Source organism: Cornus florida, unplaced genomic scaffold (genome assembly GCF_030987335.1).
Source record: "Cornus florida cultivar Cherokee Brave unplaced genomic scaffold, ASM3098733v1 CherokeeBrave_3.0.0_Hap2_Chr09, whole genome shotgun sequence".
Lineage (NCBI taxonomy): Eukaryota > Viridiplantae > Streptophyta > Magnoliopsida > Cornales > Cornaceae > Cornus > Cornus florida.
Window position 1 is genome coordinate 91,224,621 of NW_026775579.1, and position 11,786 is coordinate 91,236,406.

General features: G+C 33.8%; 1 protein-coding gene across 4 annotated transcripts; it reads right to left on the reverse strand.

The window, feature by feature from the left end:
- Nucleotides 1–1,140: 1,140 nt before the first annotated feature.
- Nucleotides 1,141–9,375, reverse strand: LOC132275140 (cyclin-T1-4-like). Of its 4 annotated transcripts, none has more exons than XM_059776547.1 (7): nt 9,087–9,373; nt 7,491–8,043; nt 7,266–7,347; nt 6,507–6,641; nt 5,897–6,072; nt 1,645–1,790; nt 1,141–1,457 (listed from the first exon to the last, which is right to left on the reverse strand). In XM_059776547.1, exons 2-7 carry the CDS (start codon nt 8,036–8,038, stop codon nt 1,423–1,425), a joined length of 1,122 nt encoding a protein of 373 aa, XP_059632530.1. In that variant the 5' UTR covers nt 8,039–8,043; nt 9,087–9,373; the 3' UTR covers nt 1,141–1,422. The 4 variants fall into 4 exon arrangements, with proteins under 4 accessions (XP_059632530.1, XP_059632529.1, XP_059632531.1 ...); XM_059776546.1 differs by having other exon boundaries at nt 9,083–9,373; XM_059776548.1 differs by having other exon boundaries at nt 1,141–1,454; nt 9,083–9,369.
- Nucleotides 9,376–11,786: the final 2,411 nt, after the last annotated feature.

Genomic DNA, 11,786 nt, shown 5'->3' on the forward strand with positions numbered 1-11,786 from the left:
TCGGAAATGTGCCTGAAAGTACTTATTTAATAAATTAAAAAAAATTTAAAGATTAAATTGTTTTGGTTTTTCTGGGTTCCTAATTACATTATCCTAAACTAGACCCTACCGCTTAGACTTTTCTATTACATGTCCTTGATTCATTTCTAATTTTGTCCTCGTATTTTAAATGTTTAATTAGTAGACATATTTATTTCAGTCATTTGCCTTAATATCCTCAATTTTTATTAAATTATTAGCAAAATAATTGTTCAATAATTTTTTTTATATATAATTTATTTGTTATTCTTTTACTACATAAAATCACATGAGTAGATTTTCAGTGTCACCAATTTTACTAATTATATCTTTTATAAATGGTGATTTGGATAATCTTTTAATTTTAAATCATGAACAATGTATTATCAAAATCCGATTTTTTTACTAAATTTACATTTCATTTATTCAATCATATTAAATAATCATTGTAGCACATTTCTCCAACTTTATAAGCACGCATTGGAATCATATTAAATAATCATTGTATCACATTTCTCCAACTTTAAAAGTATGGATTGGATCCTGATATCCTTCTCAAATACAAGCTGATTTAAGACCGCTTTCGATGTTCACCGATGGTTCTTCGAAGAAAATGAAAAATTAATGATTTGAAGCTTGTAATGCACTCCAGACCCCAGAGGAGGTCTCGAATTTCAGTGGAAGTATATGTGTGAGCTCCAACTTAGAAGAAAGAAGAAGAAAAAAAACCCGCTTGTACAAATGCCCTCCATTCATACAAACTCTTTCTGGCCTGTATATGAATATCTTGCCCTTTGTCAAATGCATGCGTTTTAGATAATTCAACTACAAATATAAACCATTCAGATAGTAGAACACAAATTCTAAATAGAATTTGACAGTCAACTAACAAAACAATTCAAATTCGCTGAAGAAAAAAAAAAAAAAAAACAAACGAGTTTATGATATGATGATAAAGATAACGATGAGTTAACCTAATGAATGCAAAATTATCCGGAAAAGCAGAGGAGTTAGGTCAGGTAGACAAGAGGAGTACATCCGGCTGAGAGTCACGCCATGCCGTTAAACCAAGAAAGACCGTTTAAACGAAAGCTATTTACACAAACTGCCACCACAACCGGATAAACAAAAATCATGAACTCTCAATAACGTATATAAGTCATCACTTCCACATTTGTAAAAATTCAAATTACATACTCCTCAGACTAATTCTCCTACAGTGTAGGGAAAAGTGTTTGAAGCTATTCTCCCTCCTAAAAGCCTTCTCACATAAACCACTTTGACCACCAGCAGAAAACATATTATCCCGACTTAAATGACGCAGAGATCATCAGATTATATATATATGAACAAAACTAACATGTACTGTCGCGTTGAACCGATTGTAGTCATCTTTTGTATCTTCTAAAAGAGCTCCATCAACTGTTGTGCTACATCTGCTTCAAACAATCACATTATAATTTAAATCAGATATAAAGGAATGCACATACAATGTGGTTCCACAATAGAGAAGGAAGAGAATGAAAAACTGCCACAAGAAAGAATATGAAAGAAATTACTTAGGGAAAGGAATTAATCATGTAAACATAGATCAACAAGAAAGAAAAAAGAGACATGATTAAATACCTTGAAGAATATATGGTGGCGTCTGAAACTCTTGCCATATCCTTTGGTATGAAGTAAGGTCTATCTTTAACAATTTGGCAGCAAGGAATGCAGCTCCACCAGCAATCTCATGTGGCTTGAACTGTAGCCACAGTGAGCTCCGAAGCCTGCAAAATAACATCCATCAGTTATGAACTCAAAAGAAACAAGAAAACCATCATTGTTCAACATTAGCTGAGAAATTAATGAATAGAAAAACAAACCATCTGAAGCAACATTATAATGAATGGGATGTGTCTCATACAACATAAATAATAGCCACGTTAACAAAACATCAGCTTCAAAAACTTACAAAAAGGATGACTAATATACAATTGCGAGCATTTTAACTCCAAGAGTACTTTCATATTAAATTCTGAAGACAAGACCATAAAAATCAAAGTATCAAGTAAGAAAAGCAATCCAGGGCAATTTTCCCTTACCAACCACAAACAGCAACCCAGGTGAATTTTTTTCCATGAATCTTCTGCAGTATTGCCAATAAGAGTACCAAACTATAGCAAACATGTTATACCATCTAGACAACACATCAACTGGCAGGCCAAGTTCTGCTGCAGGGAAATTATGATTCCAACAGCATACACAATTCAAATGAAAAGGCAAACAGGAAGAAGCAACACATGTTGCAAGCAAGCAAACCTCTCATGGCAAGTGCAAGTGTCTTCTGCTCAATGCTTCAACCTGAGTAGAATTCCAAACATGCATGCTTTCTTGCTAAGGACATGAACACAAAAGTCTAGGGAATGCTGCCCGAATCCTCAAGTTATAGCTATAGTGCAGAGGCTTGAAAAGGCTTTAACTAGTAATTCATATAGTTAACTCATATCCATATATCCATAATATTGAACATAAATATATACACACGTGTTTTGAGAAATTAATAGCCAAGCCCTACATTGGCAGTTACCATATTTTGGAAAAGAGAGAATTAACCAATAAAACTTCTATTATGCAATTCCACCTCATTATGGTCATATGGTGGTTTTGCCCTTATGGTAAAAGATACTTGGGTGCCACCACAAACCTTCTGAGACATCAATCTCAGCTGCCAAGAGTAAAATAGCAAAATGTATTCACAATAGGTACTTGTTATTCTTTGCAAAATAAGTGCTTAGAGTTTTTAAAATTTTAAAAATATAGCAAAAGAAAAATGGGTTGAATTTTGGCTCTATAATAAAATATAAATGAGATGACAAAAAATAAAATAAAATAAAATTGCAGGAATCGCGAACTAGAAAAGAATGTCCATGATTAGCAAATTTTGCTGATGAATGGTACGTCTGGGTGTACTTGATGGAAATAAAGATGTCATTGTAATTTCACAATGTAAGAATGAAGTGTCAGAAAACTGTATAAACAAATAAATGCCAACTAATTCAGGGGGAAAAAAAGTAAATGCTAACTCTATATTTGTAATGATGTAATATTTTCATTAAATCCCAAACTATGCCACCAAACACCACTTCCTCCCAAACTATGCCACCAAGCTCTGTGACAATCAAAATTGAGCACAGACGTCCACATACATCCAAATGAATTACATTATTCTGTTCTAACAGATTCTTATCTAGTTTTCTCAAGAACCTTGTAGTTAATAACAACTGCCGCACCTTAAAAGATCACCCTCTTCAACTATGCTGGGGTAATTCTCCAATTAGAGATCAACAACAATTGGATGGATTTGAAAATTTAGAAAACATAGGAGCAACTTTAAAGAACTCAAAACAACAAAGAACAACCATTAAGCTGTATATATATAATAAATTATCAAAAGTATAATGAAGTTCTCCAACTTAATTGAAAAAAATAAAAAATAAAAAAATAAATAACTGTAACAAGGATCGATTAATTACCCCAAGCAATTGGGATAAGGCTTGGTCGTTATTGTTGTTTCAGAAAATTGAATGAAAGTCACAAAAATGACAACTAGAAGATAGTTTAAGGATAGATAGTGAAAAATAGAATATACTAAAAGGAAGCCATCATCTCGGCCCACAATAATAACAGACTCTGAACCATGAATTAAATAGAGGTGGCAATGAGCAACCAATAATAGTTTTAAATCCATTGTCTAGAAAACACTAAAAAATGGGTAGAGCATAGATCAATTAAAGAACCAGAAAGAAACAAGTTGACCAAATTAGTGCCCACCAGGCATGAAGCCTCATTTTTGTGCAAAATTGTGGCATAAATATATGTATGTTAACCCTTTAGGGTTCAATCTGAGCAATTAATCATGAAAAAAAAATTTGATTTGTAACTGATATATTTTTGAATTTACTACCGTTATGTTTGGAAGCACCGAACCTTGGATTTGGGATTGGAAATTCCAAGGCGCCGATTTGGTGAAGTAGATATGTGATTGTGGCAGGAGACAAAATAAACTAAAATAGTGAAAAGACTCGTGCAGAAACGTTTCCCTTCTTTTCTTTTGGGAAGAGGACAAAAGCAGGGGAAGAACATTTTATATAAAGTCTGTCTATGGAGTTGACTCTTTGTGGCATTCCTGTACCAAAAAAAAGGAATACTAAAAAACCTTTTACATGTGTCTGCAAAAGCATACAACCTCAAGCCTAAATAGGTACACACACACCCAGAGAAAATGAAGGGGGGGGGGGGGGGGGGGGGGGGGGGGGAAAGTCAAGGCTTCACAAAATAAACAGTAGTGTAGAATTAATTGTAGGTAATTATTACTTAATAAGAATAAAATAGGGTAAATATTTGAAATGCCCTCTAAAATAAATTTACTAGCATATATAAAAGTGTGTGTATGTGTGTGTTAAGGATCCAATTAACTCTTTCCCAATCCCATAAAGCCAAAAGTAAGCCTTCCCATGCCATTTCCTCCACCAATGACTGTTTAAAAGATAGCCTTTCGGACAAGAATGCCCGCATCTCTCAGTTATGGACTCCATGTAAGCTTTGTAAGTGAGAGAGAATCTGAAAGGAAAGATAAAGAGTGAATATCCGATGTGTGTGGCAAGTGAAAGACAATCGCATAGGAAGAGGACAAGGATTTCTAGTAGTTTAGGACACTCATGATGGGTAATTGCAAAAACACTGGGAATTCAGCAATTTGATGACAGAGTAGCAATTGGCACTAAGACTGTTGCAGTGGTGGCTATGATGGACATTGAAGATAATGATGAGAGAGCAATGACGGATGGTAGTCTGAGTAATGCTATCAATCACCAGCAACAATAGAAAAATAGGTGGTTACAAAAGCTAACAAAATAAATCGCCATCTTCTCTAGCATGTTCTTCCTACTCAATCTTTAAGCTTGCTCTTCCAAAAAGGTTCAATGAATATCTGGCCTTATCCCTCTTCTTAAAATTTGAATGAAGAAGAAATAACTCAACACCATTTCTTGATTTATTTGCCTACGCATAAGTATCCTCTAGATTACTTGGTATGGACACCAAGAATATAGGCAGCCATATCCTACGAAAGAAAATCGTGACGGGAATCAACACGAATCATCCAATGTTATCACAATAATGTAAAAGTGAAATGTCAATACTGGTTCTGGAGCTTCTGAGGCCATTCTGTATAACCAATAATCAAGTCAGATATATATATGCATGGAAAAGGCATGCACAACACATCGGTAGTTCAACTTCAGATGTAAAACAAAACTTTCCATGAACAGCATATCAATCCGCCAGCTAAGAATATCAAATAGGCGAGCATGCTAATCTTGTATAGACCCTGCAATTATATGCCAATCCAAAATAATCAATATCCATGGCAGAATGACACAGGGCAATTAATCAAGAAAATAGAATATAGAAATATTCACACAAGTAACAAACAATTCAAAATCCAAGAAAGCAAAAAGAGGAATCAAATTCTCCTCCATTTCGAACAGGCTCTTGACCTCAACAAATCTGCATTTCATTGAAGTTCAAACACCAACAGTCCACATCCATCAAAGCAGATTGATAAGCATAAACACGAGGAAATATACAACATTACAAGCAGAATTTGTATGGATATGAAGATAACAACAGATTCCAAATAATGGCAGAAGTGGAAGCAAGCTAAAGATCATCAAGAGAAAGATTGAATAAATTTCCGATGTACGCAATGAGGTAAACTTCAGAATGCACTAGATTCCGCACTTGTAATTTGTAAATAAATGAGATCCATAACTATAATTACAATAGTACAAACATCAAGAAACTAAGAAAGTACTGAAAGGGAAGAACTTACCCTTCGCTGACCAAGTTCAGTGCAAGATTCACCAAAAGTGATTGTGAATAGCCTAACTTGTTAAGAATGGATGTAAGCGGCACATATGGATGTTGCACATTAAGCTCAAAATTTAAAGTTGTCAATATCATTTGCTCAGCTTCAGTCACCCGTTCTCGATACTGCTCAAACCAGTTCTGTTCAATATGTAAGCCACTTTGTGAAAGCATGTTAAAGACAATTATTAAGAACTGTAATGTGCAACTGATGCTTATGATTAGGAAATGTTGCTAGTTGGACCATTACAGAAGTATATCTTGAAGTTTTCAACTGAGTTTCTAAAAGAGAGCACCTATGTTGTGATTTGATAATGTCAAAAATCCGAATTCATCCATAGCCATAAGAAATAACCAGTTCAAACTAAATAATTAATGATGGCACTCATGATGTGATTTGGCGAAGTTAGATATTAACACCAAATCAGTAATCATACACTTTAAAATTACACAGTCACATTGATTATTTGCACCATTGCTGCAAAATTTTCCGTTTCTTCTTTTCCTTCTTGTGAGTGTGTGTGTGTGTGTGTGTGTGTGTGGGGGGGGGGGGGGGGAGTTCCAAAAATACTTACAACAGGGAGCAGATGGAAGGGAAAAGCAAGATCCCAATTGTGAAAATTTTCACATGATGCACTCAATACATTGTTTAGAGGCCGTGGTGTCTCCTCAGACTTTGCAGCCAAGAAAAGTGCAGCAGTAGCAATCAACTGCAACATAAATATATCAGCAATTATTAACCTTCACAGCAACCGGGAGAAAATAACAATAACAAATACAGGAGCAGATAGGCAAAGGAGTAACAGACTGCAACCAGGTAATATACCATTTTTATTTTTTATAATTTATTCATACACCACCCCATCCACTACTGCCACTACTAGGGCTTGAACCCTCAACCTCCCGTGTGGGAGGAGGAGATAGCACTTGAGCTGTAGGCTTGGTCTTCAACTGATGTATCATATTTTGCATCAAGAGTCAAGATTTCATCATCATGAACTTGCAGGTAACAAAGCACAATCCCATGGCACCAGATAGTTAAACAACAATACATACATACTGAAATCTTTTCAACATTATTTATTTCTTATATAAGTAATAGACTAACAGGTTCTGAGAGCAGCAAAACCAGCTGAGGTATTTTACCTTTGGAAGATTGGAAGCAATTGTACTTAAGTCCCATTTAAAGATCCATCCATAAGAACGTAGTAAATATGATACAAATCATACAACTTAAACATGTTTCACAAAATATTTTGTAAATAAAATAGCATCCTGAGATGGAAGATTATAGAACTTCAGAAAATTTGAAGCATGAAAGATAGGAAACTCACAAATCTATCATGACAAGCATGAGACCTTCGAACAAAAAAGCGATGGCAAAGAACCATGGCGGTGCCTATAGTGGTTTGCGGCCTGCAAGTGAGTCCAAAAAAAAAGGGATTCATAAGACTAATTAATATACTTAAAATGATGGTTTTAAAATACAATCCATATCTACAACCAAGCCTGAGATTGTAGACAACATAAGTTTATAAATGTGAAGGGAAAGAACTTACAACTCCAGTCGCAATCCCAAATTCTGCAGGTAGGCACAGTATGAGTACCGCATATGTGTTTCAGAAAAAGCATCAATCCCATCTTTCCTTGATGGAGAGCAGCTGTCAATCTCATTCCTTGACATAAAGACCACATCATCATCCTCAAACTTTGACCGATCACGTTTCCCGGTGGTAGACGTATAAGCAATGGCATCTGTTCTTGTATGAGCAGGAAGGACAGAACTGCTGTTGCGGGTTGAAGGGTCACCATCATGTGTTTTGGGTTGTTGAAAATGTCTCCTGCTATCTTCCCAGGAAGAGGCTGTAAATTTTCTCCTTTTCACAGAAGGCACCATATCAAGCCTAAGATAATTAACATTGTAATTATCATCCCCAAACTTCCTAGAGAAATTAAGGGAATTGGCAAAATTCCTCGAGTGATGGTTGCTATTGTTGGTGTTAGTGGTGGTGGAGGTGTTGGATGAGGAGAGATTTCTACTGGAATATGACCTGTGGTCATCACTGATAGTGCCACCTTGTGGACGGTGATTTCGTCTAAACGCCATAGTTCCTGCTCAATTGTCAAAGGAAATAATAAGTTTGAGAACCCAAATGAATAAAGAAGTGTTTGCTTTATCAAGTTAATATTATTATCCACTAAGATGACACATCCTATGTGTATGTTTCCTGCCTCATTGTATTTCATTTTATGAATCTAAGTTAATTTTACCAATTAGAATTTCTCTAGAACTGCCAATTGTTAATTTTTAGAGAAGTAGCAAACAAAGATTGCCAGAAAGGGAAGGTTGATATTGAAGAATTGATTCATAGCGTTGGCCAAAAACCACTAATACTACTAGTCTACTAATTAATACAGCAACAACAACAATGATCTGCCATAGTTTGCAATAACAATATAGGTTAGAACTATGGACAATTTCACAGATTACAAAAATATAAAGGCGCCCTCATGTGGTAATCCTGATCAGGATAATACTAAATTAGACCAGATGCAGATATCCCAAATCTAATGCTATCACACTGCTCCAATCATTGTTCACTACCGGCCTTTAGCTATAACAAACTTCTTAAACTCAAATTTTCATATAAAGCATATAAACACATTTTTTTCAGCCGATTTACTGCTATAGATATCTGAAGTCAAGCAAATTTTCCCAATTCTCATTGTTCACTACCGGCCTTTAGCTATAACAAACTTCTTAAACTCAAATTTTCATATCAAAGCATATAAACACATTTTTTTCAGCCGATTTACTGCTATAGATATCTGAAGTCAAGCAAATTTTCCCAATTCAGAGAATTGGATGAGGTAGTCATTGCAATCAAAGACACCATTAACGCATATTAGAATAAGTTAAAAGTATATAGCAGCAAAAATGTATATATATATATATATATATATATATATATCACAAAAAAGATATAATCGTTTGATCCTCATAACCTAGAATCTGAAAACCCAAATGCCCTCCCAGTCAAATCCTAATAGAAACAAACATTGAGCAAAAAAAATGAAACTGTAAATGAATAAAATCAGATTAACCAAAAACAAGGATATTGTAAACGACGATAATAATAACAAAAATTACCTACTTAGCAGAGAGAATTAATAGGTCTGATGATTCTGTATTGTCAAATGAAAGACGTCGTCGCTATATATGATGAGATTGAAAGATGATGCTTGCTTGTGGTTAGGGTTTGAGTTTTGAAGACGAAACCTTTTGATAAAATTAATCGATGAAAAAGAAAAGAAAAGCAATATGAAGGTCTTGAAAGAAAGGCTGATAAAATCGAAGGCGTGCCAGATACTTTATATCTGTACGTATATGCGTGTATAGATAGAGAGGACTCTTCTTACCGTGCCAAAATTCTGTCCTTTGTTGGTTCGGTGAGGTGGACCTAATCCAAGATCCATACCCTCCAACCATTAGAATTTATACGATGCGCGTGTGTGCGCACTGCGCCAGCGCTTGACCAACAAAAGTTCAATTAAGGACAAAAAATAAAAAAAACATTTGATTTCAGATGTTTGAGTCAACATATGAAATATTTAATTTAAGTTCAACTCTAATCTTATTTTAAAATCTAATTACTCAATTCGAGTCTAATTCGTCCTTTTATTTTTAAACATGAGTTTGCAACTCGAACTTAGATTTCAGATTACCCATATGGCTAGTCTTCATACCAAAATTTTAATGCGTTCTTGAATTATAGTATCAATTCTAGTAAACAACAAAAAATAATAATAATAATAATAAATTATTGCAAATTTTTAATAAATTATATACAAATTCGTAGAAAATTAATTCTCTTAAATGTTAAGTTACAATAATTTAATATTTAACAAAGGATTTTAAAAAGAAAAAAGGTGATCATAATTTGAATATTATATAAAATGTATTTAAAATAAAATATATATGAAAATAATATTAGAATTCTAATATTAATATATTCAATCCAAGTTTGACCCTAATTGAGTTTGTGTTCAGATTTTTCAACCCAAACCTAATTTTAATTATAAAATGATTATTTAAACTCGTAAAATATCACACTGGGCTCGTGTTAGATTCGGGTTGCCCGACCCAAATTGCACCCCTGTATCTATCCTTCGAGTACTAACGCATAAAATTATTGTCTTCATCCGGAAAGGTCAATAATATATCACCACTTTTAAAATTTTTGATAACCAATAAATTTTCACAAATTTTTTTTAAAAAATATCTATATACGCATTGAATTTATAGAATAAAGTCCAACATTGAAAGGGTAATTTTGTCTTTAAAAAGTTATCACTTTTAATGTTCAAATAAAGGAAATACAATTTTTTTGGAAAATGATACAATAAAGGAAATACAAATTTTTTGGAAAATGATACAAGAGTAATGTTATTATAGTGAATTACCTTTTTGAAAATTTATTTATGCACAATACAAGTAAGTGAAAAGGTCACTTCTTTATTTGTTGCATATATGAACCAATTAAATTAAGCAAACTTGACAATTCATACAACAAATCGGTACAAGAATCAATTTCTATGATATAATTGTTTTTATTAAAAGTTACCATAGCAAATGTTGACTTCGCATTGTGTGCGCAAAAATCTGTGAATAGAGAAATTTACACAAACATCCGAAAATGTAACGAGGAATTTCTGCATTAGAAATGGCTAATAGCTTCTATAGTTTAATTCACCCAGAAATATATGTCTCTTTAGGGCCGGTTTTTGTTGTATTTGTTCTCATTTCGCTCCTACATTCTCCTTTGGCACTTTAAATTTGACAACATTACTCATATATCCTTTTATCTGCGAAACACTCTCCCCAACCCTAAATTAATATTGGAAAGAATTATTGTTGCAAAAGGCCAATCCGACACCATCACCAAAAATTCATTTTTTTTTTTATCACTTAGACAATGGTTGAAGCATCAATTGCCTTAGTCAAATGTCAATTGCCATGCTGAAATCATATATTCCTCGGGAGCAAATCCTCTTAAATCACTTTGCCATGTTGTCCCATGCAGTGCATATTGCTTAGCCTATAGTTGGTCACATCATTATTTATTTAAGTGCCATGAAACCATGTTTGGATGTGGCAATTACACAAAATAACTTACTCCCTCGTCACTATCTTCACCCCAAAACAAGGTATTCATATAGCGCCGGCTAAATAATGTCATACATAAATGTAACTCAATTCAACATATTATTTATGTTATTATTTGAAGTTAAATATATTTTACTACAAAAAAAATAGAGCATCATAAAAATCATTATCATAAGTTAATTTAAAGAGTTCCATCCCAAAGTTAAAGTTGTTTGGGCTAACTTTAGACAACATACAAAAATACTCGATGTTTACAAAATACTCAGTGTTTAGCAAAATAATGAAAAGAGTCATAGTCTTTTTTTTTTTTTTTTTTTCCATGTATATAGGACTCAGTCGACGTGAAGTGGCTATACATTGACCGGTTAAGGACTTTCGGTCGACGTCTGGTCCTTAGGCATCGGTCAATATCTCCAATTTTTTTGGTAAGATTTATGTGTGATATTAGTTATTAAGCACTATGTAAATACCTTCTTTTGATGGTGAAAGTGGTGAGTGTGGTTTTTCTTTTTAATGTATACGAGACTCGGTCGATGTGAACTGGCCACACGTTGACCAATTAGGGGATTTCGGTAGATGTCTAGTCCTTAAGCGTCGATCGGTATCTCCAAATTTTTGGGTTTGATTTATGTGTGACATTAGTTATTCAACACTATGTGAATACTTTCTTTTGATGGTGAAGGTACTG